Genomic DNA, 27311 nt, shown 5'->3' with positions numbered 1-27311 from the left:
TGATTTCGCTAATTCAAAGGCCGCTATTTATTTTCAATTTTCTCATTTCGACATACTACGTAAATCTAATTGTAAATAAAGTCGTAAACAATGTGTTGGACACGTGTTTAATATCAAACGAATCCCGAGAAAAGATAGAAACGTATGATTATATAAGATTATATATATATATATATAAGTGATCAGATCGCGCCCCCAAATTTCGGATTTGATACACGATCACATCCGACTTATATAAAATCTTATATGTGATCATATAAAACCTTACCCGCGACCCATATATTATCCTACATGATCACACGTTTTCCATATTTTTTCTCAGAATGCGATAAAAACGCATCACAATAGGTGCCTGCAAAGTTTATTATTCCAGTTTCAGTTAACTAATAAGCAAGCTCTTTTATGTGCGCCTATGGTCATTAGGTAGTTTGAGGCTGATGGAAACTTTATTCCGCAATGAAGAAACCTGCATTCTTTATCTATCTCTTTTTTTCGAGAGCGCAAAAAAGTGCGACACACAAGAAAAATTAAAATTACTCAAAAACAGTCGTTGAAGTGCTTGATTCTCGTTTCACTGGTAATTTTCTTGTATTATAACATTGAAGTAGCGTTCAGTGCGAAACGAGAAATTGTCAGGAAATTAACACGTGGCGTAGAAAAGAGACAAGAAATGCTCTTCGTACCTATCAGTTATATATCCCCATTTTGATTGGCTGTTAATATAATTAACACTTAGCCGATAATTAAAAGTCCGATTTCTCAGGCAGCATTCAGTATGGATGAACGTGACGACACGTCGATTAATAATATATTTCGAGTGTGCGATAGAGGAAAAGAGAGAGAGAGAGAGAGAGAGAGAGAGAGAGAGAGAGAGAAAGAGAGAGAGAAAGAGAGAGAGTTATATACACGCGAGGAGTTTTCTTCGTTATATAAACGCCAGCGAAAGAAACCATCAAAATATGAGATAATTTTTCTGATAATTATATCGCTCATGCTGCGTTTATTGAGTTATTTTTTCTTTATTTTTTTGAGTTATTTTTTCTTTATGTAGTAGCAAAGCGTTAATTATACTGGTTGTACTCTAAACTTCATATTAATTATATTATAAAAATTAATTTATGAAATTACATCTACGCGCGATTAAGTTAGGTACGATCCTCTGTTAAAATTGCCACGCTATAAAGAGGATTGTCTATGATTCGTGAAGAATACACTGTTGCAAATTGATTAAATCATTTGATTTTATTTGCTGCAATCACACTTCGATGATAATGATGACAAGACTTGAATTATGTAAAATTACAATAGAACACAAAAACGTTCTCTTACATAAAAGATTCGTCGCACGCCTTCTGAGGAAGATCGGATGTGAAAAATGTAATCGAATTAATCACATATTAACGCTATTTACGTCAAGTTGTTTATTTCAAGATTTTGTGTGTGTGTATGTGTGTATATATATATATATATATATGTATGTATTATTTTTATTAAACTATAGTTTCTCTGGTCTGAAAAGAAAGATGAACGATAGATATTTCTTGACGCGACACTTCGATCGTGTTTTCCGCTTTATAAAATTGCTGCCAGTTTCTCGCGCGCGTGCGTTCTTGCAAATTCCGATACGTCTCATGTTACTTTCATCGTGTTCTCCGTCATCCTTCGCAGTCTCCTAGTACGTCCAATTAATTATACACGATAATTTGTAATGCTAATCCACAATTATACACTATGTACAACGCCGCTGCGTCCGTGTTTCGACCTACTTTACACATAATATTGTTGTATTGCTATCGTCTCTGAGTTATCCGCTATATAAGATATACATATACGGGGCGTTCTAATACTGTGTATACATGCAAGTGTGAACAGGATACGCGAAGATTCAAGACACACCAAAATTGTGCATCACACTCGGTAGGCGTCGCGCCCAAGAGACCTACGTACTACATGCATTCGTCGCATCATGGAAACGTCGCGTTAGTTAACACGTAGAGAGAGTGAGAGAGAAAAAGAAAGAGAGAGAGAGAGAGAGAGAGAGAGAGCGAGTGAGAGAGAGAAGAAAGCCGATGACAATATGCGACATTTTCCCGATCGCGAGAACAATTGTGAGAGACGTATGTATGTATGTACTAATTAGCACAAACTCAAAAGATATTGGCGTGTCGTGGATTTTAATATTGCAAACGTCGAAATCAGTATATTGCGATATACGTCAACGTTAAACACAAAGTTCTAGATTGTCACGGCGAATCGCGGAGTGAATCGTCGCCATTATCCAGACGATCAAAACCAGGCACGAGTCGAAATTCGACCTTGAACCCGATTTTCTAGGAGGTTCAACGAGACGTTGGTTGTTGGCAGCAAGAGTGGCGTTCACGGTGATGTTGAGTGGCTTGTAGCCGGTGATTCCCGGTAACGTGGCTTGGCACGTCAAAGTCAGGGTGCCGCCCGGGAAATGGTGTCGTTCTAGACGTATCGTCAGGCCCAGCCGCGTCAAAGAAATCACGTTTTCTTCTATGTAACCACTTTGCAAGATTCTGGTTACGTCTCTGTTCACCTATTAAAAGCCAGTTAGAAACTGAATTCTAAAAAAAAATATAATTTAGAGTTGCAGTTTTAAATCAATTTTAATAGCAGTGAGAGATACGTTTGCCACACAAAGATATATTCGCGGAACGGAAACTCGTGATTCCAAATTGATCGCAAAATATTTGGAGAGAAAAAACGATTATAGTTTCGAAACGCGCGCGCGCCAAGCGTATAAACTTCTTAGCTACAATGTGCCATTTTTACAATAACTTTTATTGTAAAAATGGCACATTCGCGTCAACGTTGCGGCAGCTTCAACGCCGATTCCGTCCGAATTATTTATTCTCGAGAAGTTAATTTACGACATATACGCACAGCTCTATAATTGTTGAGACTCGAACGCGTTCGGTTGTTCAGCGAGCAAAATATAAAAACATCCGCGCTCGCAAAGTGACCTCGCTTGACAAATTGTCGTTGAATAAACCGGAGTAGTACCTTCTCGCGAACGACGTGCGCAGCGTAGCATTGAATAATGGGAGTTATGCGGTTCCTAGTTCGTCGGGACCGCGTAACAGCCCGCGAGCTTTTTGAAGATGAATTACGCCGCGCGATTAATTACAAAATTTTCGCTCTCGCGGTTCATATCGAACCGATGTTGCGAAGTGCTTCATCCGCTGGATGATATTTCAGAGATGGATTCTCACAACTAATTTGAAGTGGATATCACTTTAATAAAAATATTGAAACACCAATCACTCTTTTAGTAATATGCTATTGAAACTCTATTATTTAATAAAGAACGAAAATCTGCGACCGACTGATAATAAATGAAAATTTTATCTCTCGTGTTATCAGTATTCGCTGCGAATAAAACATTAAAAGTGCAGTATCTCGCGTACATGATATGGAAATTCCTAGAAAATTGTGAGGCGCGCGGATCGTCTCTTATATTCGAGTTCGCACGACCTCTCGAAAGTTTAACCGCGACGGAACGCTCGCCGTGTTTCACCGTGCACATCGACTCACCTCTTTACTGTTCAAGATGAACGTTAAAACTGCTGGGGGGTAACTCAACGCCGACGTGCACTCCGCTTCAAGAATCTCGCCGACCTCATAAGAAGGTCGCATCCCATTGAGCACAGGTTGATGCTCGGGTAGTACTGCCACACTCATGTTTGCCTGTTTGTAATCTGTTTCGAAACTTGGGCCTTCGGACGACACCTCGCAGCCGTAAGACCCTGCTAGATCAGTTTTGCCTGTACAAAGTCAAAAAGAGAGAAGAGGCTAGATGTGAATTTATAAATTGGAAAAGCTATAATATAATATTCTTTGTCATTTTATTCAGATTTTCATCAAATTTATCGTGATGATAAAATGAGAAACACAAAAGATACTTTTTAAATTCAATAATTAATAATTTATAAAATTGATTTTATTTCCCAATAATTACATATGTAAATAAGATCTTTTGTGTATAAAGAGAATTGAAATATATCGAACACAAATGTACAAATGTTCTGTACTTTGTAAAAATTAATGTCGCGCACCTCTATGATAATTCGGACCCAATAGTGTCACTTGCTTGCTGTTACTTAGGTTGAGATCGACGTACACGCCGTCTATACCGCGATCTCGCTTTGGTTCCGATGGTTTGTAGTTGAAGAACTCTTGATCGTCTTTATACCACGTAACCGAATATAGATCTTTGCCGCCGAGATCATATTCGCATCTTAGCGATACGCTCTCCCATCTCGGATCCACAATGCTGGGCACATCCAGTTTTTGTATCTGCAATCTGGCACCTATGCGATAAAGAACACAAACGACTTCTTTATTCCATGCACTCGTAAAACACGTGTGTCGTTAATGTAAGTTAATTAATTAATGTAAATTACATTTAAAGCAAGACAATCAAAAAAATCATAAAATATTTATTTTGTAATAGATTAATACAAGATTAAGAAATAGGATTTACTACTTGAATCAATTTCTAAAAAAGTGCAAAAAACCTCAAAATTTATTTATTTGTATTGCACGTATGAAGCGGAGAAATATTTAAATGATTAAATTGACGAAAATGATAAAAATTGATATTGCATGCAAACAACGTTCAAAACGTTTCTCTAAAAAACACAGTTATTAGTGGAAAATTCGGCCACATGGTGAAAATCCCAGCGGGAAATGGCTTTGCAATGATCGACGCGCGCGCATTAATTTATTTATCATACGTCCACAATTTGTCCACACGATCGGGACAAATACGACGGTAATTAAAAATATTCGATCAACCGAACGCAATCGAGTACTCCAAAGCGAGGTGAATTTTAAAGTGGCTGCGATAACCAATTATAATCGTACAATTTATAAAAAAAAAAAAAAAAAACTATGAAGAAATATTTCGTGCATTATTTTATTAAATAACGTATATTTTAACAGTATATGTGTGATGTTGAAATATCGATAACTTGACACAAAAAGCTGTGTCGATTGTCAAAATAAAGTCAGAATTTAAATTCAGATTTTAAATTTTTTACACATTGTCTTCTAATTGCAAGTGAAAATAACGATTATTAAAAACTAAATTATTAAATAACAATTATATAACAATGATTAAATTTTATAAAAGCAGTTTTTTCTGCAATTTTTATTTTTCCGCGCATGCAGATCCTTTATATTTGTTGTTATTGTAGGGAAAAAATAGTAAGTTTTTGTATATATTTCTAGCTATTGAACATGAAACAATTTACGCATAGAACTGAAAACAAAAACTGAAATTTTGTATTTTCACTAACTTTGTTCGTACAATCTTATGTAATTATAAATTAATAATGCAGTTGCAAAATGACGTCCGAGTATCTGTCAAATCATTCGCTGTATCGTATTATTCGGAATTATCACTGTCTGTCTTGGATCTCATCGATAAATTATTTATCAAATTATATTTATATCTATTCATATAAAGTTGTTTCACTCGTAAGTTTTTACACATATCCGAGAAAAAATAGAAAACATATGATCACATAAGATTATATATAAGTCCGATATGATTTTATATGATCATATAAAATCAGAAATTTGGCGCGATCTGATTTTATATATGATCATATATAAATATATAAAATCATGTATGACCATATAAAATCGGATTCGAAATTTGGTGCGATCTGATCATAATATCTTATATATATATATAATTTTATATAATCATATATTTTCTATTTTTTCTCGGGTAACTTTATTCAAAAAACGTGGTGTGTTACTAAAACATCGAAGAACAATTAGAAAAATATAAGCGATCGATAGTTATCTTTTTTTTCACACACGTCAGCATACACAGAGCTATTCATTCACATACCATTTATTGATTTATTTTGAGTATTCGTTTTGATAACATTCAATTTTACAATGCATCGTTGTTTTATATGACTTTTGGACATCGTTTTGTATTTTTCTGTTAAACAAACTGCGCCGCAAAACCAATATGTCAAATTGAAGCCTTTTATACCGAGTAATGCGTTTCACATTTATATTATAACAACCAATCTTTGCAGTATTAACTTCTAATAGTTTTTACTAACACGTGCACGCGGACGGGAATGAAAGGCACGCGCGATTCTGTGTGCGCATGTAACTGTGTATGTTTTTCCTTTCAGCCGAGAGTTGCTGTCTGGTTGGCAAGTGGTTCCGCGGCGGTTTGACCATTTGCTTCGCGGAACAATAACGAGTCTTTTTAAATAATTCGTCGGCTTTTCAGGGCTTTGTGTTGCCGTAAGCAGTAGTTAACCGGGAACACAATAGAGCCACGCGGACCCCTTTGACCCTGTCCTGTTAGTCCGCAGGATATGCAAGAGCTATATAGCAGCACGGTATAGTTTCGGAGTGCAAACTCCAGGACGCGAAACCGCGATTCTCCGCTTCTTTCCCGCGCATGCCTCTGATACGAAGTATTCGCTTTGCATTGAATAAAGTACGTATTGGGATACGAATGCTCCCGACGTGCTTCACATTCCGAGAACATAAATATTGAACAGTGTGTCGAATGTGCGAGTCGCGCAAAACCGCGAATATGTAAATGACAGAGTAAACTGACGCAACACGATACGACTTATCGCCGCAAGTATAAAATTGTCTGCAAAAATATTTTTTACACAATTCTTCTGCTTCTTCTTCTTCTTCTTCTATTAATTTAAGTGTGGATTAGAAAAACGTACATATCTAATTTATTGTACGAAAACAAAATTACCATCTATGAAAGAAACGTAATCTGTGGGAAGACAGAGTCGATTTCAAATTCAGCGTTAGATAATTTAGACTGTTGGCGGTACTGTGATAATTAGCGAATCAATTAATATTCTACGCGACGCGACCCGTGCTCTGAGGACAATAGGACAAGCGCGAGCCTATTTCTGGAGCTGACGTGCCGTCGAGGGTCGATTTGCGTTCCCTGATTAAAGACTTCCACGCGTATCAGAGAATCCCGAAGGATCAGAGCGGTGCAGGATTTCTTTGAAGTTCGAGGATTGATTCGTCTCGTCGTGGCCTCTCGGATACGCCAGGATACGGGGCTTCCTTATTCGTCGCGTCGCTGATCAAATGTAAAGCCGATACTTTGAATTTTATTCCGCACTGTATTCGGCAAAAGTCTAATTTTACTTTTCCTCTCTCTCTCTCTCTCTCTGAATTTCTCTTTCTTTACAAAGATTTTATCACTGTAGAAATATTTCACGTACATTATTTCACCGTATCAGCGGTATTTGACTCTGATAAGTAGTCAAGCCGATATTTTTGTACATTTCTTTGTAATTTGTGTTTTATTTATTTCGAGAGTTGAATAGCCTCTCTCTCGAAAACTCATCTGTTCAATTAATTTGTAACACTGAAAAAAAAAAACACTTTTAAGCTGATACTTCATGTATATACAAACAAATCTGTGCAACTTGATATTCTTTTTATTCTCAAAACAATTAAAATCAATTGTTCATAAAAAATGTTTGTATGTATATTTTATTTCGGTACTTTTTCACTGATCGGATAAGGTAAAGGCGACGTGTTTATTATGAATAATTTATGATTCGAAATGCGCCATGTATTTTCTGTGATATTATTCCTTGACGTTATACCGCGCGCGCCCGCAACTGTACGGACTTACAATTCAGGCTTACGAGCGCAACAGTTTCCGATGCATAGAACGGCCAAGTTTTCCTTATTCATTGCACGGTTGATCAAATGCAAAGCCGATACCTCGAGTTCCATTCCATTCCGCGCGTTTTACACCGCGGCGGATAAAAAGTTCCGACGATTCATCGCTCCTCGTTTTCCTCACCCTTCAGGAGCACCAACGAAAATCGTGTCTGTCATTTTTTATCCGTTCTTTCAGTTTCAGCTCATAGTCCATCAATACGATATTTGTTAACTTCTTACAAGGAACACGTCTTCACAAATAATAGCAAACAAAAATAAAGAATTATGTATTATTCTTTGTATAATAAAAAAGTGCATAATAAAAGATTACAATTTATCGTAAGTTTTATAAGTAACATTTTATAATAATTAAAGTAACCGCGTATGCTCGAAACAGAGCTGTGAGATTCCGCGAGTGTCGAGAATAAATAACCTGGGCGCAATAACCGGTGCATTAGTCACGGTGGACGCGCGTTATTGTTCGCGCTTTGTGCTTTTCGTTTTTCTCTGGTCGCGGGATGCCGGCTGCATTTCTGGCTGTCGTGAGCAACAGTTTCCGGCATGCGGAGTGTGCACACGCTTACCGATTCGCGCATGAGTCGTACCTACGCGGTAAACGCGACAAACTATCGTGCGGCGGTCGGTTGCCGTTAATCGCGTTATTTGTCCGCTAATTAAGCGCGCGCCGTAAATTTGTCGCGGGTCAGGAGGGCGTTTATTTGTTTTGTTCGCCACGTCGACACGTCGATATTCGCTTTGCTCGCGATTCTTTTTTACCACCCCTGTACCGAGAGAACGACTGAGTGAACAACGATTGCGCGCATTTATAACTCGCTCGCGCTTTCTCTCCTCGTTTGTACTTCTCTCTTCCGCCCGGAGCGCTATTACAGGGTCGAGAGAGTTGGCGAAATAAATTTCTGGTTAAACGGACTTATGTGCGTTGCGATTTATGAAAACCTTCCGGAGCGCGCCACGTTTTGCCTCGCGGCACGCGTAAAACGCTCAATTATGTCAAATTTCTTGCGAGATGTTAACAGCAGGTGCATCCACCGCGAATTAATTCAGATTCTTCCGCTTTTGTTCACATTGAAACGATTCATTTCTGAATTATTTATTTGCGCAAAAATTGAAACAGGAAAACGGGTAACTTAACCGAACTTAACTTGTAATTCGCGAATTCCCCGTTCTCCTTCGCGTATAGAGGAGAACTGATGATAACCTTTTTTCAGCTTTACATAACACAACATCGCTTTTTCTGTTTTATTAAATGCTGCTTACATCCTTAGTTTTGCGTCAAACAAATTTGTTACATTTCCTAATAATACAAACCAAATTATGAATTATAAACAGAAATGCGTAAAATATTTTATATGTAATCATAATATAAACACGGATTTTATGTCAGTTAATACAGTGAATTAATACAAAATTAATATAAAAACGAATGCAAATTGACTAAATGAAAATTTTGCGTGACACGAGTATGAATATTCGACGTAGAATAAAACCGCGATACGAGGTTGTCGTTAATTGCTTGCATTTAATTTCGATTGTTCGTTTATTCATGAAAATCGATCGGTCGTCGCACTTTTAATTAGCGCTGTACGTACAATCAGTGACTGCGGGGAAAATAACGGCGAATATAAAATTTAAAAACAACACGGTGCACGCAATTACCACCTGCTTAATTATTACACTGCAATTAGTAATCCCTTTTCAATCTTGTTTTGTTTACGGAGATTAAACATAAAAATGTTTAACATTTTTAAATATACATATCAGCAAGATTGTTATTATTCTGTATTGATACGGTACATGTAATCAAATTTTATGAAGAAATGCGTATTTTGTATGACGCTGCGAAGGCTGTTAATGAAAGAAAAAGAAAAGATTGTGAAAGACATTTATTTTAAAAAATCCCCTAAAGTATACATACACACAGAGGTTAATAATTTCGTTTCCAAAGACATTAAGATTAATCGTTCTCGCTCGTTTCTTGACGCCCTCGGCGTGGGCAGACTTTTTCGAGTGCGTAAAGAGAAAGGAGAGAAGAGGGTTGATTGACACGAATTGCTCGAAAATTCAAGGAGCGATTGTGGGAAGACGAGTGGACCGTTTTACTAGATGTGGGCGGGTCGGAAGTCAAATGGTCAGACCGCCGCCGGCGTAAGTTCTCGGCCTTAGACAGAAAAGACAACTACTCCGTCAGATGTGATGTCGTAACTCACACATGCACATTTCATGTTGTGCCCAAACGACGGTTCTCTTCCGCGTGTGCGAGACACTCGAGAGTGCTCCCACGCAGTTGTCGCAATCAGTTTGGGTAGACTTGCACGTCGGGGCTGCTTATCGCTATGCATATTCACCACTGCCGCGACGATAAGCGTGTATATTAAAGCTCCCGTGATATTCCTACATGCAAAATGAATATCTGTGCGACTACAGCGTATATTATACGATGTAGCTAACATGTAATACATTGTGCATTGATTTTCTCGCAGACGCGGTACTAATTTTAGATTTACGAGAATTTGATATATGTGGCATTGCACGGAAAAAAAAAATAGTTTCTACCATAGCTAATTACGATTTGCTGAAACTGAATTTGCTGCTGTAGCTGTAGGGTAAAAGAACCCAATTACTGTCACCTGAATGATAAACTCTGGCGTTAGTGAATTGTTTTTACTATTTATTTATCAAAAACATGCGTTTTTCTTTTTATCTGGTATTATTCAATGTCTCTGATATAAGAAAAAAAAATAATACGTCTCTCAAAATCTTTATTTTTATTTATAAATTTAATAATTAAAAAAGAACGACGCAAGAGAGCTGTTACTGTTACCCTTAAAATGAAAGAAATGAGACAAGAATGTTGAGTGCTGAATTTTTTATTATATTAATTGCACTTAAAATTCCATGTTAGATTTTTTTCATGCATAACTTTTTAAGATTTATTTAATATTTTAAATAAAATAGCTTAGGGTGACGGGCAGGTGACAGTAATTGGGTCTTTTACCCTATAAAATTTTCTATTACATAGAAACAGTTTGCTGATATTCCTAAATATGTCGACATATAATAGCAAAATATGTATGTCTTGTAGCACTAAGAGCTTAGGTGTCCATGATACTACCAAAATTTAGAAACCAAACCTAATTTTTAGCTGTGAGAGCTAACTTTTTTTTCCGTGTGAGAGAAACGTATTTAATATTTCTTTTCACTATATTCTCGCGTAATTTTCAACGAAAATCGATTGATACTGATATCGTCACGAACACGTTGCGTTTTTCTCGTTACAAGAAAAATAATATATTACAGCATTCTTTCGTACACGGCTATGTTTGAACGCGCTGTAACCGTTGCAAGAATATGCGATTAAACATCGTAATTGATCTTTTTTAATAAGTAGTGTTATTGTTTATTGCGCCGACGTCAAAAGTTGTGAAAACAACGCATATATATACCTTTCTCCCTTGAGCATAATTCGTCATATAATAATTCTATCGTGCCTCGAGCACGTTTCCACGCGTAATTCACTTGCTGTCCCGTATAGCTCAGACGCGCGCACACACACGCATTCCGTTTCAGATCGCGCGCGCGAACGGGCATTACGGACACGAGACATGTGTGGCCGTAATTGGCTGAAATTAGTGACGACATTGTTGAGTTTACCCTCCATCTGCAATTGCCTCTTAAATCGTCGCCGAGAAATGCTTCTTCACGATGTACTTGTACAGTACCCGCTCGAAGATGAAGCGTTTTTATTGATGTTTATCAAACAACGTTGATATTCGAGTGACGTCCGCGAGTATTGTGTTTTGCATTTCCTTTGCAAACGTCACAATTTTCTAAAGTGCTTTTGGATATAATAGTCCGAGAGAGGGAGAGACGTATTATTTATACACTTGTGACAACTGATGCCGATTGTAATTTGAAAACAAAGATGTTTTAATTATATTTAATTGCATCCGAACCTTTTCATATATATTTTTTGCAAACACATAGTTAGGGATTCACAATAGAATATGTATGTATATACAAAGAGTATAGTGTAATACCATATTTACTATTGTGTATTATTTATATATTTGTGTTATATATGTGTTAAAACTGAATTATTGTCAAAACACAATATAATCGGTAAATAATAGTTATCTCAAATTTCATAAAACAACAATCTCATGTTTCGGGACTTTCTACTCTCCTCTCCTCTCTCTCTCTCTCTCTCTCTCTCTCTCTCTCTCTCTCTTTCTGCTTTCTATATAGTCATCTATCTATACATATAATGATCGTATGATTATGATCGCCTGAAGGTCTTCTGGCAACGAGCCAATTAGCTCATACATGGAGTCAGCTCGGGCCAATGAAACCGTTTTCCCGTAAAATGAAGTGTGACGCGATAGATCGCGGCGAATGGCCACTCTCTCGCTAAGTACTCGCTAAGTACTCAAACGAGGACTGAGCGTTTGCTGCTATAAGGCACCATATTGCGTGCTGTGCCGATTGAACTAGCACAAATATCGAACGATCTATATATGGCGCAAACTGAATATTCGTTTCGAAAGTAATGTTAGATATAGGTACTTCGTTCAACATAAATACCTGAAATTAAATCTCAAATTCTTGTTAATTTCCAATTATGTAACTAGCTTTTAAGTAATTACAACGTTCACTAAACATATCATATAGAAAGAAATGAAATATCTTATAAAGAGAAAATTATAGCAAAATCGAAATGTGGCACACATTTATGCGGATATTTTTATGCGTCAATTGTTTACCACAGTTGTTGCACGCAAAAACAATTCATGAGTAAAATCGATATTCAGAGAAAGAAAAAGATATAACGTGTCTCTTCTCTATTGCAATATAAATATTGTGAGATATCGAACAATGCTTGTCGACACGAAAAACGTGAGCGGGATTTAATTCGGAGCTAACGACACAGCGGACGCGATAAACAGGAAGGAAGGAAAAAAGAGAGAGAAAGAGAGAAGGTGGCGGTTCGATAATTGCTTCCAAAGCTATTCTCCGTCGCTCTCGTTTCTCTCTCTCTCTCCCTCTCTCTCTCTCTCTCTCTCTTTCCCTTAGACCACGGTATTCTGACCACGAGCTATGCATTAATCTGGGAACGATCCCGCGAGAGGAGTAAGGAATGCCGTTATAGCCGACTCGAGCTACTAGCGTCGTTTCTCCAAGTTCGGATAATTGCTTACGAATTTAGCCGGCGCGTACCAACCCCACGTACGTTTTCTTGCCCCTTCGCTGTCGCTGTGATGCTGACAGCACGTGGTGGTCACCGTAGTATGGTTACTATTCTCTCTCTCCCTCTCTCCCTCTCTCTCTCTCTCTCTCTCTCTCTCTCTCTCTCTCTCTCTCTCGCTCTCCATTGAATTCTCTCGTTGCTCGTGCAGCTGCGTCGACGATGCAGGTGCACGATCCTCGATGTCCCCCGAGGCGGTTCGAGAAACGCCGCAGCCGAGGAGAGACCTTTGTCATCCTCCGTGTAAATTAACCATCGGATGCAGATCGGTGAAGCGGTATTTATGGTGTTCTCTTACCGCACGGCAACCGCAAACCATAAAGCCAAAGTATCTGCATAACCTTGCTCATTGATGTAATAAAGTCAGAAATTGTCGCGAAATTGCAATGACAGTGACAAAATTTTCTCATACGGAATAAATAAAAATAAAAATTTAATTTTAATTTTTAACGATATAGTTTTTGACCGATTTGATGAAATCAAAGTTTTTTATCAATCAAAAAATTAATATTAATTTGGTAAACTTTTTATAAACCAATATTATAACTCACGTGCATTAAAAAAATGTACCTATATTGTTTAAAACAAAAACAGCTTTTACATTAACGTCTCCGACTCGATGCAACATTTTGAGAGCTGAATGCCCGTAGACACAATGTCGTCTACGGAGCGTCGAATAAAAATTGATGCCGAGTAAACGGCGAATCAGCTTGCATAAATGACAGCGAGATGCGGCAAACTCGGAAAAAGAGAGCAAACTTTGATGTTCCTTCCTGTCCCGTCTGTACTCGAACGCGGCGCACAATGATCTCTCCGCTATTCTCGCAAATTTCTCTCCCGCAGCTGCGGCAACACGATGCAGATGCAAGTACAGCGTTTGAGCAAGAAACGCAATACGGCATTATATACCGGCATTGTTGTCTACTACCGCGCAAAGTAAGCAGCAACGGGGGACAGAGGTAAAGCAAATTTACGGTAATGAAACTGTAGCAAAGTAAGTTGTAGCAAAAGGAAACGTAATTAAATCTGTCTAATTAATCTTTCGGTCGTGGTCCCACACGACGACTGTAATCCGTGCCATATACTCTGTGCGCGCGCGCTGTCTTTCTTCAAAGACATTTCAAACGACGACTATCTCGTTCGCGTTTGTTCCGCGTATTTGATTAAGATTCGAGCGAGCTATTCCGCGGGCGTCGTTCAATTTGCCGCCGAAGTAAAATAACGACGCTTGGTTCTGTGCTAATTTAGCATTTTCACAGTTGTCCTTTTTTTTTATTAAACGGTTTTACGAAGGACGCGCTCTTTTTTGTGTGATATCGATAAAAAGTAATGATAATAAATATCAACTTTTCCGGAGGTAAATAAGGGCGAACTTCCTCGCAAAAGCACGAAAACGCGCCGCGCATGAAAACTCGGTTGAGAGACTGAGAGAAATGTGTATTTGAGTACAATCTTGGAACGTGATATTTTGAAGATGTTTTCTGAAACGATTTTTCTCATATTTATTCGAGTCTTTTGAAATCCGTTCTCTTTTATTCCAAGTGCGTGGTGCGCGGTCCTCCGAACACAGAGAGGTCGATCCCGGAGGGACGTAACAATTGCAACGTGCCAGACTGCAGAATGACAATGTGGGCGCAGGGTAGTAATCACGACAATAGAGGAATAACCATATCCGCTGCTGCCTAGTTTCATATAACGAGATTGCCGATGATAGCAATCGCAGTTCCGCCGAAAGAGAGACGCGCGTCGGCGGCCTTTGAGTCTCCTAATTAATGCTACGCGAGAGCTCGCGAAGCCTTCAATTGAACGAGCTTCATGCTCTTCAAATGTGACTATTCCTAATGCGCATATACATATCAAACTTTAGGCGTATGAAACACAACTGCGTCGTCATCGTTGTCACCGCTTCGCCGTCGTGTTTGTTCATTACTCAAACTTTCACGGTATTTTGTTTATCTTTAAAAAAGAATTGAAACGTTTGTATCGGATTTTATATTTAATAGTAACTTTATATACCACAAGGAATAAAGTATGTAAATCAACCCATCTAATATTTTTAACAAATGGTTATATACATTTTTATATATTTTATTTGTCTTTTAAAAATATAAAAATATATAAAAAATAAAATATATAAATATATCATATTTTATGTTTTATTTGTCTCAATATATACATATATATATATATATACATATTATATATAAACACTAGAATTGCCGATGTGAATGTATATCTAGTTTTGCCACATTTACCAATTTGACGGATATTTGAAAGTGTGCTTTTATGTTTAGTTTATTTAAAATAAAAGTTATAATTAAACAAAAACAACATTTAATTCGATAAATCATCATTTCACTTTAAATTAAAGAGAGAAATGTGAAACCCATTATTCCAATGAGCTTGGTAGTTCTGTGTTAAAACTATATATATAAATGTATTTTCTAAAATACTCTTTCAAAATTCCAAATTTATTTTTCTATAAAGTATGTGTGCGCGCGCGCGCGCGCGTGCAGCAACGCTCGCATTTATTTTCTTTTTATCATAAAAGCACTTTCGATGAGCGAGAATAATCCTGTGTGATATTTACGTGTTGGATAGTTATTTTTGAAACCGACAATAGAAGTCCTCTTAAGAACAATTTCGTGTTATCTCCGGCTTCACACAACATGCGCGATAACTTCCTCTTTTTCGTCGAGCTTATCTTTTCCGAGATTCTCTCGCGGCTTTTGCAACGGCCCGTAATTTTTAATTGCACCTCCCTTGTCGCGCCTTTTTATCCCGCGCCCAGTTCTTTTTCCCTTCCACGATGCTGGTACTCGACATCGGCAAGATAATGAAGTCCCATCGGGACGATGGGTATACACAATTAGCGCGCTTGTGACATCGTCGTTGTCTCTGAATTCTGAATGCCGGCGGAGCTCGGTCTCGTCCGTTACACCGCATATAACTCAAATTCGCAACGAGATGCAACTCCGCCGCGATTATTCCAACAATCGTTTCATGAGCGGTCGACGTGAAGATTTTCATCGTGATACTCCATATTTGTTTTGCTTTCTCTCTTTGAGATTTTTTTATTGCGTTCTCGCGTTTTTTCAAAACGCTCCGAGAGCGTTCCTCTATTTTTTTTTTTTTTTTTTTTCCTAGTTTATCCTCTAATTCTTCGTATTCATTGTGTTCTAATTGCGTGAGACGCGACCTGCCGGACGAAAGCGTTACGCGTGCGAGAATACTCGAGACACGATTGTACGTTTTGTTTTTACTATAGCAAATAATAATAAAGTAAAGCGGGGACTTTAATCTCTCCTCATTACGTACCGAGCCGCAATTATAATTTTATTGCGGCGGAAGCGCGCGGACTTGTCCGGAGTCTCCCTTCTTTTGCCGCTGGCAAATCTACCGCGTCCTTTTTCCTTCCCCTCTCTTTCGCGTGTAAGTAACGCGTCCCAACGACGGACGACGATGACGACGTCTGCCAGAGCACATTTATTTGATGTCCGACAGTGGCAAGAGAGAGCTTCCGCTATCGGACACCGAGTGCTGTCCGATACGGACGCTTTCGTCGTGGCGGTTTCGAAAAGCATCGTTAACGGCCGATCCGGGTCAAATGCTTCTCTTGCTCCGTGTGCCATACACATACACACCGCGCGAACGTGCTGCAAGCAGCGCGTAGAAATCCGCAAACGCGTGTTTCTCGCGAGCGCGTTTGAGCGAAAGCTCTCGTCGGCCGTCGACCGCAACGCGCACTCGAAACGTAATGCATAGACGAGCGTTCGCGTGCACACACGCCGGAGGGGCGTATACGTTGTGCGCTCACGGGCCAGTTGTAATTCGATTATTAATTTAATAATCAATCATCGGCCAGGTACCAATCGCATTAGTGACGCCCCGTTAAATTGCGCCAATCGGCCGAACACCCGGAAAATTATAGGAAAGAATTTTGCGAGGTGTTTCATTTTTCACATAAATCAAGTGCAATATATATATATGTTTCTTTCAATTTACGTTTTTTCTTTCAACGAAGACGATTTATGCGTTCGAGAATGCGTGGCATTTGAAAAGTTTAAAGAATTGAAAAACTCTGATAAAGGCTCTTGCAATTAGTGTGTATCTACTCTAAATTTTATGATAAAGTGAATTTGAACTGTCGTTAATATTCAACACTATAAAATGGTTATTTAATATTAAAAAAAGTTATTATTTACAAAATATAAGATATAACATTTTTTCCCTCAAAACTTTGCTAATCGGGGTTACGAGTTAACTCGTGCTTACACACTTTACTTATTTTTATATTTAATTGAGAATATAAATATCCGATTGCACAAAATAGTTCTGACTTGAAATACTCGATCAAAGCAAAGTGTTATCTTGCAAGATTTTGTGATCTTGATTAAATTATTTTAAGGTGCAAAAGAGAAACAAAGTAGCGCCTGAACCATTCTGTATGTGAAATTTATTCGAACATTCACATGAAGCGGCTGTTCTTTATCGTCGATTATCTTTCTTGCGCGCGAATGTGCCAAAAACGCGATTGCGATCTGTGCAGCAGTGTTGATGCACGCGCCGAACAGAGGGGGGAGGGCCTTTAAGCGAACGCGAGAGATCGACAGTCGAAAGTGGTGCTCCAGCGTACCGTGACTCTCGTTTTCCTATTGTTTCTGCGAGCGACGTCGAGCACGCGAGCGAATAATAAATGCGAGCCTCTCTCTCTCTCTCTCTCTCTCTCTCTCTCTCTCTCTCTCTCTCTCTCTCTCTCTCTCTCTCTTTCTCCCTCTCTTTACTCGTGGAATCCAGCTCGACAGTGGACAATGGCGATCGTACGTACCAACCAAAATGGAGTTTTCTCTATTACCTCTCTTTCCCTATTGCGTTGTCAATTACGCGTCGCGCCGCTGCCACGAAAGCAGAAAGAGAGAGGAAGAAGATTCGTCGTTTCTTCAGCAGCGATTCTTTTTTCTCTTTCTGCTTATTGTTTTATCTCGACCATTCTTTCGAGAAACGCCACTCGATTAACGTCACGCGGTCGTGCGATTATGACACAAACGCGGGTCTTCATTAATAACGCGTCGACAGCCTCTACATCGCGAACCGCGTTTCGAGTGCTTCGAGCGTGTCGCTATAATACGACATCGATTCTCTTTAGTACGGAGATTACTCGTTAGAATCATGCATGATTTTTGCAGCGACGCACAGCTATCCCAAGTCAACAATCAAAAGAGAAATATTTTTAGAAATATAATTCTACTTTCGAAAAATGTGTAACTAATGTTTAATAATTGTGTATAATTATTTTAGTTTAGTTTTATTATTTTTTATAATTGCTGTATGTTTTTATTGTTTTTATTGACATATTCTAACATATATAATTTATTTTAAAATAGTTTTTTTATGTTTATAACGACGCAATTAGTGTTGGCGCATGACTTTTCAAGCTCGGAAGCTAACAAAAAACCAAACGACGCAGTTAAACTTAAAAAAATGCATTCGGGATGTCGTGGTAAGTTTTCTTTTTATATCTCTTATTATTTCCACGTTATTAAAAACTGACAAGCAGTACTTTTGTCATTTTTGTTTCTACAACATACATGACATTGTTAATAAATTAATAAAAAAGTGTATCAAAATGTAATGTTTGTATAAAAAACTTACAACGCAAAGTGTAATGTGATAAGAGTTTTGCAAAATTGATTTTTTTTTATTTAAATTGGTAATTTTGCACACTGTAAAACGCGACGAAGATTGCGCTTGCTTTATTTTAACAAGAAAGAAATTTCCAGAAAACTGACATTATCACTCCCATTTTGTATTCTTTTTATGATCTCTTTAATTTTATTTTATTTAAACAGTATATTATAAATAATATTTAATAATACATTTAATTATCATAATTGTATTTTTTTTCTGTCCCTTTATATCCCACACGAGACAAAATGTCTCACATAAAATTTTCTTGATGTTTATACAACTGAGCGTTAAACTTCGATGTGTTCTTTTTGTTCAGATTGAATTGAAATAATTACATCGCAACAAGACAAGCAAAGTTCAAGAAGACGCAAAGCGACGTAACGTGAGTGTTACGATTACACTGCAATTGCCACAATCCACAAAATTACACCGTGATGACGACAGCATGGCGGGATCACAGCAACGCTCTCGACCCACGAGAACAACACAACGATGATGATCGATAAGCGGCTATAACTTGCTTGTAACAATGCGAACGATTATGGCAATTAAGTGCGGAGACAAATATGAAATTAATACTTGTGCTCGCGTCTGTCATGCCACGAAACGATCTCACGGCACTATTAGCCGCACGCGATACGCGAGAACGCGCACGTTCGTACGTATACGCGCACACGTATTCGTGTGGGAACAATAACCGGCTGATAATTTTGGTATCGGTTTGCGCACAGGTATTACTGGTGCCATTGTTAATTGCGACCATTGTCAAGAGGTCAGGTATTCCGACGTCGGGGAAGTTAATGTCCCACATTTTAGACCCGTTTCCACATCACGGAGAGATAGGCACGACGAGAAAGTGGTAGGACAGAGAGGACCGCGTGCCATTGTGCGTGCCGATTGAATTGAGTCGTTCTACATTGTCGATCGCGCGATTCTACGTTGCGATTTCGCTTATTTTGAAACTAAACCGAACGCGCCGCGTTTAAAAATTGCTTTCAGCGAAGGGAGATCTCGCGCCTGTATACATATACATATTCCCTCGGGCTATTGTGGCAGGTGGTATCTGTTATGATAATACAATCGTTAATATATGCCCATAATGATAAGCCGGCAGATATAATATCTTTAAAGGTGTGTACGTACGTGTTATTTTTAATATATAACGCATGTGTTATCTGTACATACGATCGCAAAACGAACCCGTTCACTTCAAACGCTTCGTATCATTGCGAAGAAACTATGATTCTGTTTTGAACGCGGATATTGTCGTCTTGATATTAAACGAAGAAAGTATACATGTATCGAAAGAATCATTTAAATCTCGACGATATAACTTTTTTAAATTAACATGTAGGCTTGAGATTCAATTTCGTCTGCTTCTACCGGGGAGAGACGAGGGGATTGGGAATTCTTAGAAGACGGGCTTAAACATCGTTCTGGAAGGCGCCTTGACGCCGCCCGACTCGAGACTTGAGAAACCATCCGTCTTATTGCCGATGCGCACGGCTCTCGTTCTCCCGTTCTTATACTCTTTGCGTGTTTATGTATGAAAATGATGCACTCCGGTGGATGGGCTCGACATATTCTGCTTCCCAAACGCGTACGTCCGCACGAAGGTTCTCCCCGACTGACTCGCGCACATATACGGGAATGACCACATTATACGCGCCCCCCGTTACACTGCGCTGTTATTATCCTTCCCCCATTTGAAAGGCCATCTTGCGTAGATCATTAATCTCTTGTACCTACAAACCGCCATTAAAGGAATTATATTAGAGAAACACGTTACTTTAAGCGATATCTTGAAAGAAGAGGTTTTACAATTTCGGTCTTAACATTACTCCATTTAATAATGTGCGCGTGAAGTGTTAATTACAAAAAACATTTATATATATATATATATATGTATATATATACAGGGTGTCCCAGAATTAGTGTAACATCTCTCGTGAACAAATAGAAGGAGTAAAACTGAGTCAAAATGTCCTATACCATTTTGCTAGATTCGCAATAGTTACCGAGATCTTAATTAACAAAGATCAGCGAATAAGCATGCATCGTGCTGTCTTACGCGCGTAAGACAGCCCAGTGCGCTTCGCGCGCTAACGGTGTTACTCATAGCGACATATGGGAGGAGCTAATATAACAGCATATACTATAACATATACATATTAAAATGTAATTGTGCGAAGCGCGCCGGGCTGTCCTCCGCGCATAAGACAGCCTGATGCACGCTTATTCGCGGATCTTTGTTAATTAAAATCTCAGTAACTATTGCGAATCTAGCAAAATGGTATAGGACTTTTCGACTCAGTTTTATTCCTTCTACTTGCCTACGAGAGATGTTAAACCAATTCTGGGACACCCTGCATATATTATAATTAGATGATTCCAGAAAAAAAAACATCTGAAATAGGATTGCAATTGTCTAAAATAGAAAACAGAACAAATATTTCCTCGTAACATTGAGTTTTTCTGATTCTGTTTTTTTTTTGCAGTTATATGTAGAAAAACACGTGTTTTGCGAAACAAATTATAAATTATTATTCATTTCTTTGCAACAATAAATTTTAGAACTGCGGTAATATTTGATTGAAAGTTTGTCTTCGTAATTTAGTCAGGCACGCGCACGTGTGCGCGCGCGCTCTATGCATTCTCTCTTACAAATTAGTCCTGCAATTCGTGATCGTAGTATTAATGAGGATGCAATTTGACGTTCGCAGTTGTATAAAATAAATTGTGTAGATATAATTTTAAACGCAAGAGTTATACACATCTGACTGTTTTGCAGTGAAACGTTACCGACCTGACACGAGTTATTCTTTCTGTTACACACACACTCTCTTTTCCCTCCCTCTCTCTTTCCCCCTCTCTCTCTCCCTTCCTCTATCAAGTGTGTGCAGTTGATTTGTGCATTTATGTACGTGCGTGGTGCACGTAGTGTTATTAAACATGATAATAATTTGAGTGGAATACTACAACCCCTCTTTCATGCCGATCGCGGCGATAAGAGCGAATTAATTCCGTAATGATGCTAACTTCGCCAGAACGATCCTATTTCGTGTCACGCACGCCCATAGTAATCGCATTCCTTCCCGTCTGTTCTCAGTAAATTATAAAGAGCCATTGCCTTTTATTTGTGGCTGATTCAACTGTTATGGCAAAAATTTGATCAAAACTTTTCGAGTAATTCTCGATATGGCCACGATCCAACTCTCTCTTTTTCATATAGTTTTTTTTATAAAAAAAAAAAACTATAAAAACTCACGACGCAATATTACAAAAGCAAAATTTTTGAAAATTTTACAACAGATCCAATTCTGCTCACAGAAAGATTTAGCGAAGCTAAATAAATAATATCGTTAATAAATAATACTTTTTTAAAGATAAATTTTAATTTGACGAAAGACTTTAAACTCTTTTTTCATTATTTTAAAATTAATATTATAAAAAATTATATCGCAAATATCGTTGTGTGACCAAATAAACGACTAAATAGAATTTGTAAAGTTAATTTTTACTTTTTTGTTGTGTAATATTATCTTTAATATTTAGTTTGCATTTTATATGTACGCGAACGATTATGTATTATTATTTCTCCAATACAATGGGACAGCTCTTGTTATCACGTGCGTGATTCTCTCGGTAGCATTCGCATCGATAGAGTCACTTGTACTCTAATCCGTGGGCATGAGCTCGAATCTCGCTCGTTAATACCGCCAAAGAGGCGCAGCCAGATGAGGCTATCAGCCAGCCTCTCTTGAAAATACTACGGATAGTAGGTAGCACAATCAAATGTAGCTACTGTTAGCAGGTATTATCGGTAATCTCGCGTGACTACTCTTTTCATATTTGTTACGTTACACATTATCTGCAAATGGCAGTGCTACCGTAATTTTGATCAATCATATCACATATTGGGAGATGAATTAAGTACTTTTATATAAGTGCCTTTTTCAAATGTAAATAACAAGTGTTTAAAAATAATATTGCTAAAATTGATTTCTTCATATGTGTGTAACTCATATTTTTGTCCAAGTTAAATACATAACAATGGTGATCTTTTATTTAAATAGTATTTTTTTTAATAATTCAAATAGAAAGATTATTCAAACTTCTATAATTAATAAAAAAATTTTTGAATAGCAGCGATTATTTGATAAAAAGTTACACATACTCTTCAATGTTTGTTTATATAAAAAAAAAACGCGCTTATAAATCCTGATTTTTCCAAGAAAAGACTTAAGGTCAGTTGAAGCGATTTGAACGTCACGAATGACATAGCTGAGTCAACCAAAAGTAAGATTTTAATGAAACCCGGCCTAAATCGCACTCTCTTTTTTCGCAAACATCAACAGTGTGCGTCTGTGTATGTACGTCTGAGATTACGCGTGTGAGCGTGATATTCTAATAGGCGAGCGGCTTTTCTCGTGCATTTAGCCGAATGGGTTAAAACTGCGGTTATTTGAGGTGCACTTCAATCGAATTGGCTCCCGTTTGCATAATCTTCTTCGTTGGCCCATCGCATCGTATTCGTCCGTATCCGCGCTCACCTTTCTTTCGCTTGATTTCTTTTCTCTTTCTCTTCCTCCTTCTCTACTTTTTTCTTTTTCCTATCTAGGCACATTTCTCCGTTCTCTCCGCAAAAATGATCGCATTTCTTTGTTCGACCCGCTGGGAAAATTTAGACTCTGCGATTGCGCGTTTGATTTATGTCCGATCGAATTTCGCGGACGACGAATCATTCACCTACGTTCACCTTCGTCCCGAGAAGCTAGAGAAGGTGGTCAGCACGAAGCGAACAATCGTCGCACGGACGAATCGGCTCAATTACGGCTTCTTGTTGAAATCAGATATTCGCAAATCGACTGCGTTTACGCGAGTCCGAAACGACGACGTCGCCGCTCGGTGACACCGCGGCTGTTACGTAACCGCGAACTGTTCTTACGGAGAAAAATGACGCGCTATGATCGCCTTGACTTCTGCACGTAATCGATTTGAATAAATTTTTGCGCGCGGTAAAAATTGCCGGCCTTGCTTTTGACGTACCAAAATTGCGAGATTGTTTCCGCACCGTGAAATCAAATATTTTATTTCGCAAAACTTACTGATTCTTTGTCGAAATATGTGTGTTTTTTTCTGACGAAAAATTTTTCTATGTAAAATAATTTTAAAACCAAGCATTGTTTCTACTGAACATGAAATTTTTGTTGTAAACAAACGATTAAATTTACTATCCAAGATTATCAATGTTATCATTACAAATCTATACTTCCGGGATTTTTGCGCGGACGATATGACACGCATATAAACTTAACAAACGCAGCATCATTTCATGTTGCAGTAATGCGTATCGTGTGCACAAAAGCAATAATTGTTGCTATACATGTAGTTAATTGTTCAGCGCGCGTTATTAATACAACTTAATTACTGGTAAGCAATTTGTGGCTTATATATTCGCAACAATTCCAATCGTCGGACGAGATGTGTAATAGTCCTGAATTCGTGGTGTGCTACGATGCCCGAACGCTTTGCACGCGAATTACATTGGTTACGCTAAGTTTGTCGCGTTACGTGGGACGACACGAAGTTCTTGTTAAATTGCTCCGGCACCCGCGCTCTCTTGTGCGATCCCGAAATATACGCACAAACACACACACACACACACACATATATATATATATATATATATATATATATATCGCTCAAAGTGAAAATTTCCCGCCGGGCGTTCGCTTTAAACGTCGCTGAATATTTATGATCCCAATCTCTTTTCAGCCTACACAGTAAAACGAGGTTTACCTCTGTAATAGCGGACGGAGTGTGCATGGCGGATCCACACGATGACTTTAATAACTAGTTACCGGATTAATTGTGTCACTTTGTCACCGTTAATTTACCTATTAAGCACTTATCGGTAAAATGACGTGACACGAGCTCGCGACACAATTATTCATTATGCTAATTGCGTGGCGCTACTGTAGATAAATCTTTGCCCAGTCTTTTTTCGTTCGTGTAAACGTATCTCTCATAACTGGGATACGTGACGCCTATAAAAAAAAGTTATTTTTCATCTCGACAGCTATTCAAACTTATGTAAAAATTTGTAATTTAAAAGTAAAATTGCATCATCGAAAGTGTCGAGTGTTTATTAAAAAATAAAACAGTGTTCTGAAAAGATTAGAGATATACTTTGCGGTACCTAAAAAAAAAACAATACATATCTAAATTGTTCAGATGTTAAAATAATAAAACAAAAAAAAAATTAATTATACATACGACGAGAAAGTGGAAGAAAAGAAAGAAAGTGGAAGAGACCGACAGAAATGTCGTCTCGGCGAGATTAAAGCTGTCTCACCTGTCAGGGAAGAACAGAGTAGCACCGACAGTAGTACGAGCAGCATTTTAGTCAGACACACGCCGCACCTGGAGCATGATTCGTCGCCAAGCGAAGTGACGCTCCACTTCTTCCCTCTCTGCATTCTCGAGTACTTCATCGTTCACTTGACATTTGTGCGAAAAGATAATCGCAACCGTTTGCGTCGGCTAGTAAAAGAGAGTTGTACTTTAAAATTTGCACCGCGCGTCGAGAATTTTTCCGTATAATCGTTCCACCACCGCTGCAACACTTTAACGTATTCTTAATCTTCGTTTCGTTCACGTGGCAAAATCACATCTTTTTTTTTTTTTTTTTTTTTTGAAAAATCAGCACCGATTCCACGATGTGAATCAGAAACAGCCGAGCATTCGTAATGTTGATTCGATCGATTCGCCGCAATTTCTTCACGTTCGCCGATCTATTTTCGCGCGAGCGTTTTTTCCTCTAATGTTTCTCGTGATTCTCGTGAAGGGATTCTTTTTGAAATCACGTGCTCCTAGAAATACCGATCGCCGTTTAGCATGAAAAAAAATCTAGCTCTTGCGCGTTTGGATTCAGCGGAACGCGAGAATTCGGAATTTTTTGCTTTTTTGCTCTTTTCGTGATTTATGTTTGCGTTACGAGCAAACTTTTCGCAATTTGAGATAATCGCGAATACCGATCTCGGTCCCCAGTATATATACTATAGAAAACAATTGTCTGTGCACTTGTAAATTTAATCAAAATTGAATTATCGTGTTGGTCTTCTTCGTTCTTTGGTCTTCTCTCGTGCGCGCAGTTTATTTGATCTATTAAAGAAGTTCCATGCGAACGAAATGTTTTTCGTCGTTGCCACGTGTTTTTCGTAGAAGCCACGAAGCAATAGCCGCACTTAGCTTCCGTGTATCCGCGGGAAAGTAGTTCCGCTATTAGTTGCGGCTTACTTCGCGGTCATTCCGTGAAAGTCTTTTCGAGCTTAACGATCCTCCTTTTATCGTCAGTTGTTGGATGGCGAAAGCGCTGCTTCCGCCGTAAACGTTGTCCCGTAATGTTTTTCGTCTTCAGCAACTTTCTGCGGTCTCTCTGACGCGTTCATAAAGTTTGTACACGAAAACTTGATATTTCTTTCTGTTTCATTTTTTTTTTTATTTTTTTTTTTTATGCGACGCTGCAGGTGTGCGTATATTTTACCGTCAAGCGAATCAATCTTTCATAACACTTTCGTTTAATTAAGCAGTATAAATGCTTGAGATATGCATATTAACGTCGCGTTCTCCGCGCGCCTTCCTCTTGTCTTCGCTAATTAACGCAAAATAATTACGCAACGCGATGCTACTGTCGATATGTTTGGAGAAATCTAGCATTAAGTTTCTCTTCTCGAAGTCAGACAAGCGCGCTTGAAACGAAGACAAACAAGGCGTTTCTCCTCATTGACGACTCTTCATTGTTGATTAACCAAATCGTTTTCCGACAGCAGCTTATTAATTATATCAAAATGAGAAACTTCCATACGGATTTTATCGAACGTTCGCAATCGTTCGCCGCATTTCCTCGTGTACCTTCTCTCTCTCTCTCTCCCTTTTATTTTAATTACGCAATGAAAGGACACCATATTTCATTGAAAATCAGCGAGCAAAACTTTTCGCGTTTATTTCGTAATTCGATAAGCATTTCGCGAGTTTTATTCGGAATTTCTCTTGACACTTGCAAACTCTTACAGAGGGCAATCCGCGAGTAGAATCTCTCTCGATTTGAATTCCTAACACAATGTACCACTACCCACGTGACACTTTTGCCCCTGGCACCACGTGCTGAGATCGCGATTGTTCACCCTTATCGTCTTTTTTTACAATATAGTTCCATCGCAAACGCAACTTCCCGAATCATATTTGATTATTGTTAATTTTGTAATTTTTATACACTTCTCGCCTGTCACTGCATCCTTTCCTCGATGAACTCTCATGCGTATCCTCTCACTGTCACTTTCAAATACACGATTTATCCGTCAGTAATTCAATATAATTGTTTATTAATTTATTTTTCTCACTGCCGACACACTTTTTGTACTAATGTTTTTCTTGTAATCAACAAAAACCAAGATTTAAAAACAATGAGTAACAATTTGTTGCTTATTAATATTTTTCTCCACTGCGTTCTTTACCGCACTCGACGAGAACAAATTGATTTCCACGAACATTCGTCATGCCGCGATTTTGCATACAGGTGAGCTTTGACGTTATTACAGGTGCTAGACAACCTTTTCCATCCGTAGTTCGTAGTTGACAGAAA

General features: G+C 38.3%; 1 protein-coding gene across 2 annotated transcripts; it reads right to left on the bottom strand.

Moving 5' to 3' along the window:
* LOC109859922 lies at nt 1-27311 on the bottom strand. Of its 2 annotated transcripts, none has more exons than XM_020438652.1 (4): nt 25023-27311; nt 4080-4334; nt 3559-3788; nt 1-2560 (listed from the first exon to the last, which is right to left on the bottom strand). In XM_020438652.1, the coding sequence occupies exons 1-4, from the start codon at nt 25159-25161 to the stop codon at nt 2222-2224; spliced, it is 963 nt and encodes a 320-aa protein (XP_020294241.1). In that variant the 5' UTR covers nt 25162-27311; the 3' UTR covers nt 1-2221. The 2 variants fall into 2 exon arrangements, with proteins under 2 accessions (XP_020294241.1, XP_020294242.1); XM_020438653.1 differs by having other exon boundaries at nt 2248-2588.

Source organism: Pseudomyrmex gracilis, unplaced genomic scaffold, assembly GCF_002006095.1.
Source record: "Pseudomyrmex gracilis isolate BER0280 unplaced genomic scaffold, ASM200609v1 scaffold_302, whole genome shotgun sequence".
NCBI classification, from domain to species: Eukaryota; Metazoa; Arthropoda; class Insecta; order Hymenoptera; family Formicidae; genus Pseudomyrmex; species Pseudomyrmex gracilis.
The sequence above is the reverse complement of the archived record's forward strand: the minus strand, read 5'-3'. Positions and strand labels throughout refer to the sequence as shown.

What these genes read in the sequence shown, in the direction of transcription:
- LOC109859922 (XM_020438652.1), bottom strand. Translation starts at nt 25,161, where the DNA reads ATGAAGTACTCGAGAATGCAGAGAGGGAAGAAGTGGAGCGTCACTTCG. An exon ending in ACTCTGTTCTTCCCTGACAG is followed by an intron (nt 4,335 to 25,022) that starts GTGAGACAGCTT and finishes TTTATCGCATAG; the next exon opens with GTGCCAGATTGCAGATACAA. An exon ending in GGGTCCGAATTATCATAGAG is followed by an intron (nt 3,789 to 4,079) that starts GTGCGCGACATT and finishes GACTTTGTACAG; the next exon opens with GCAAAACTGATCTAGCAGGG.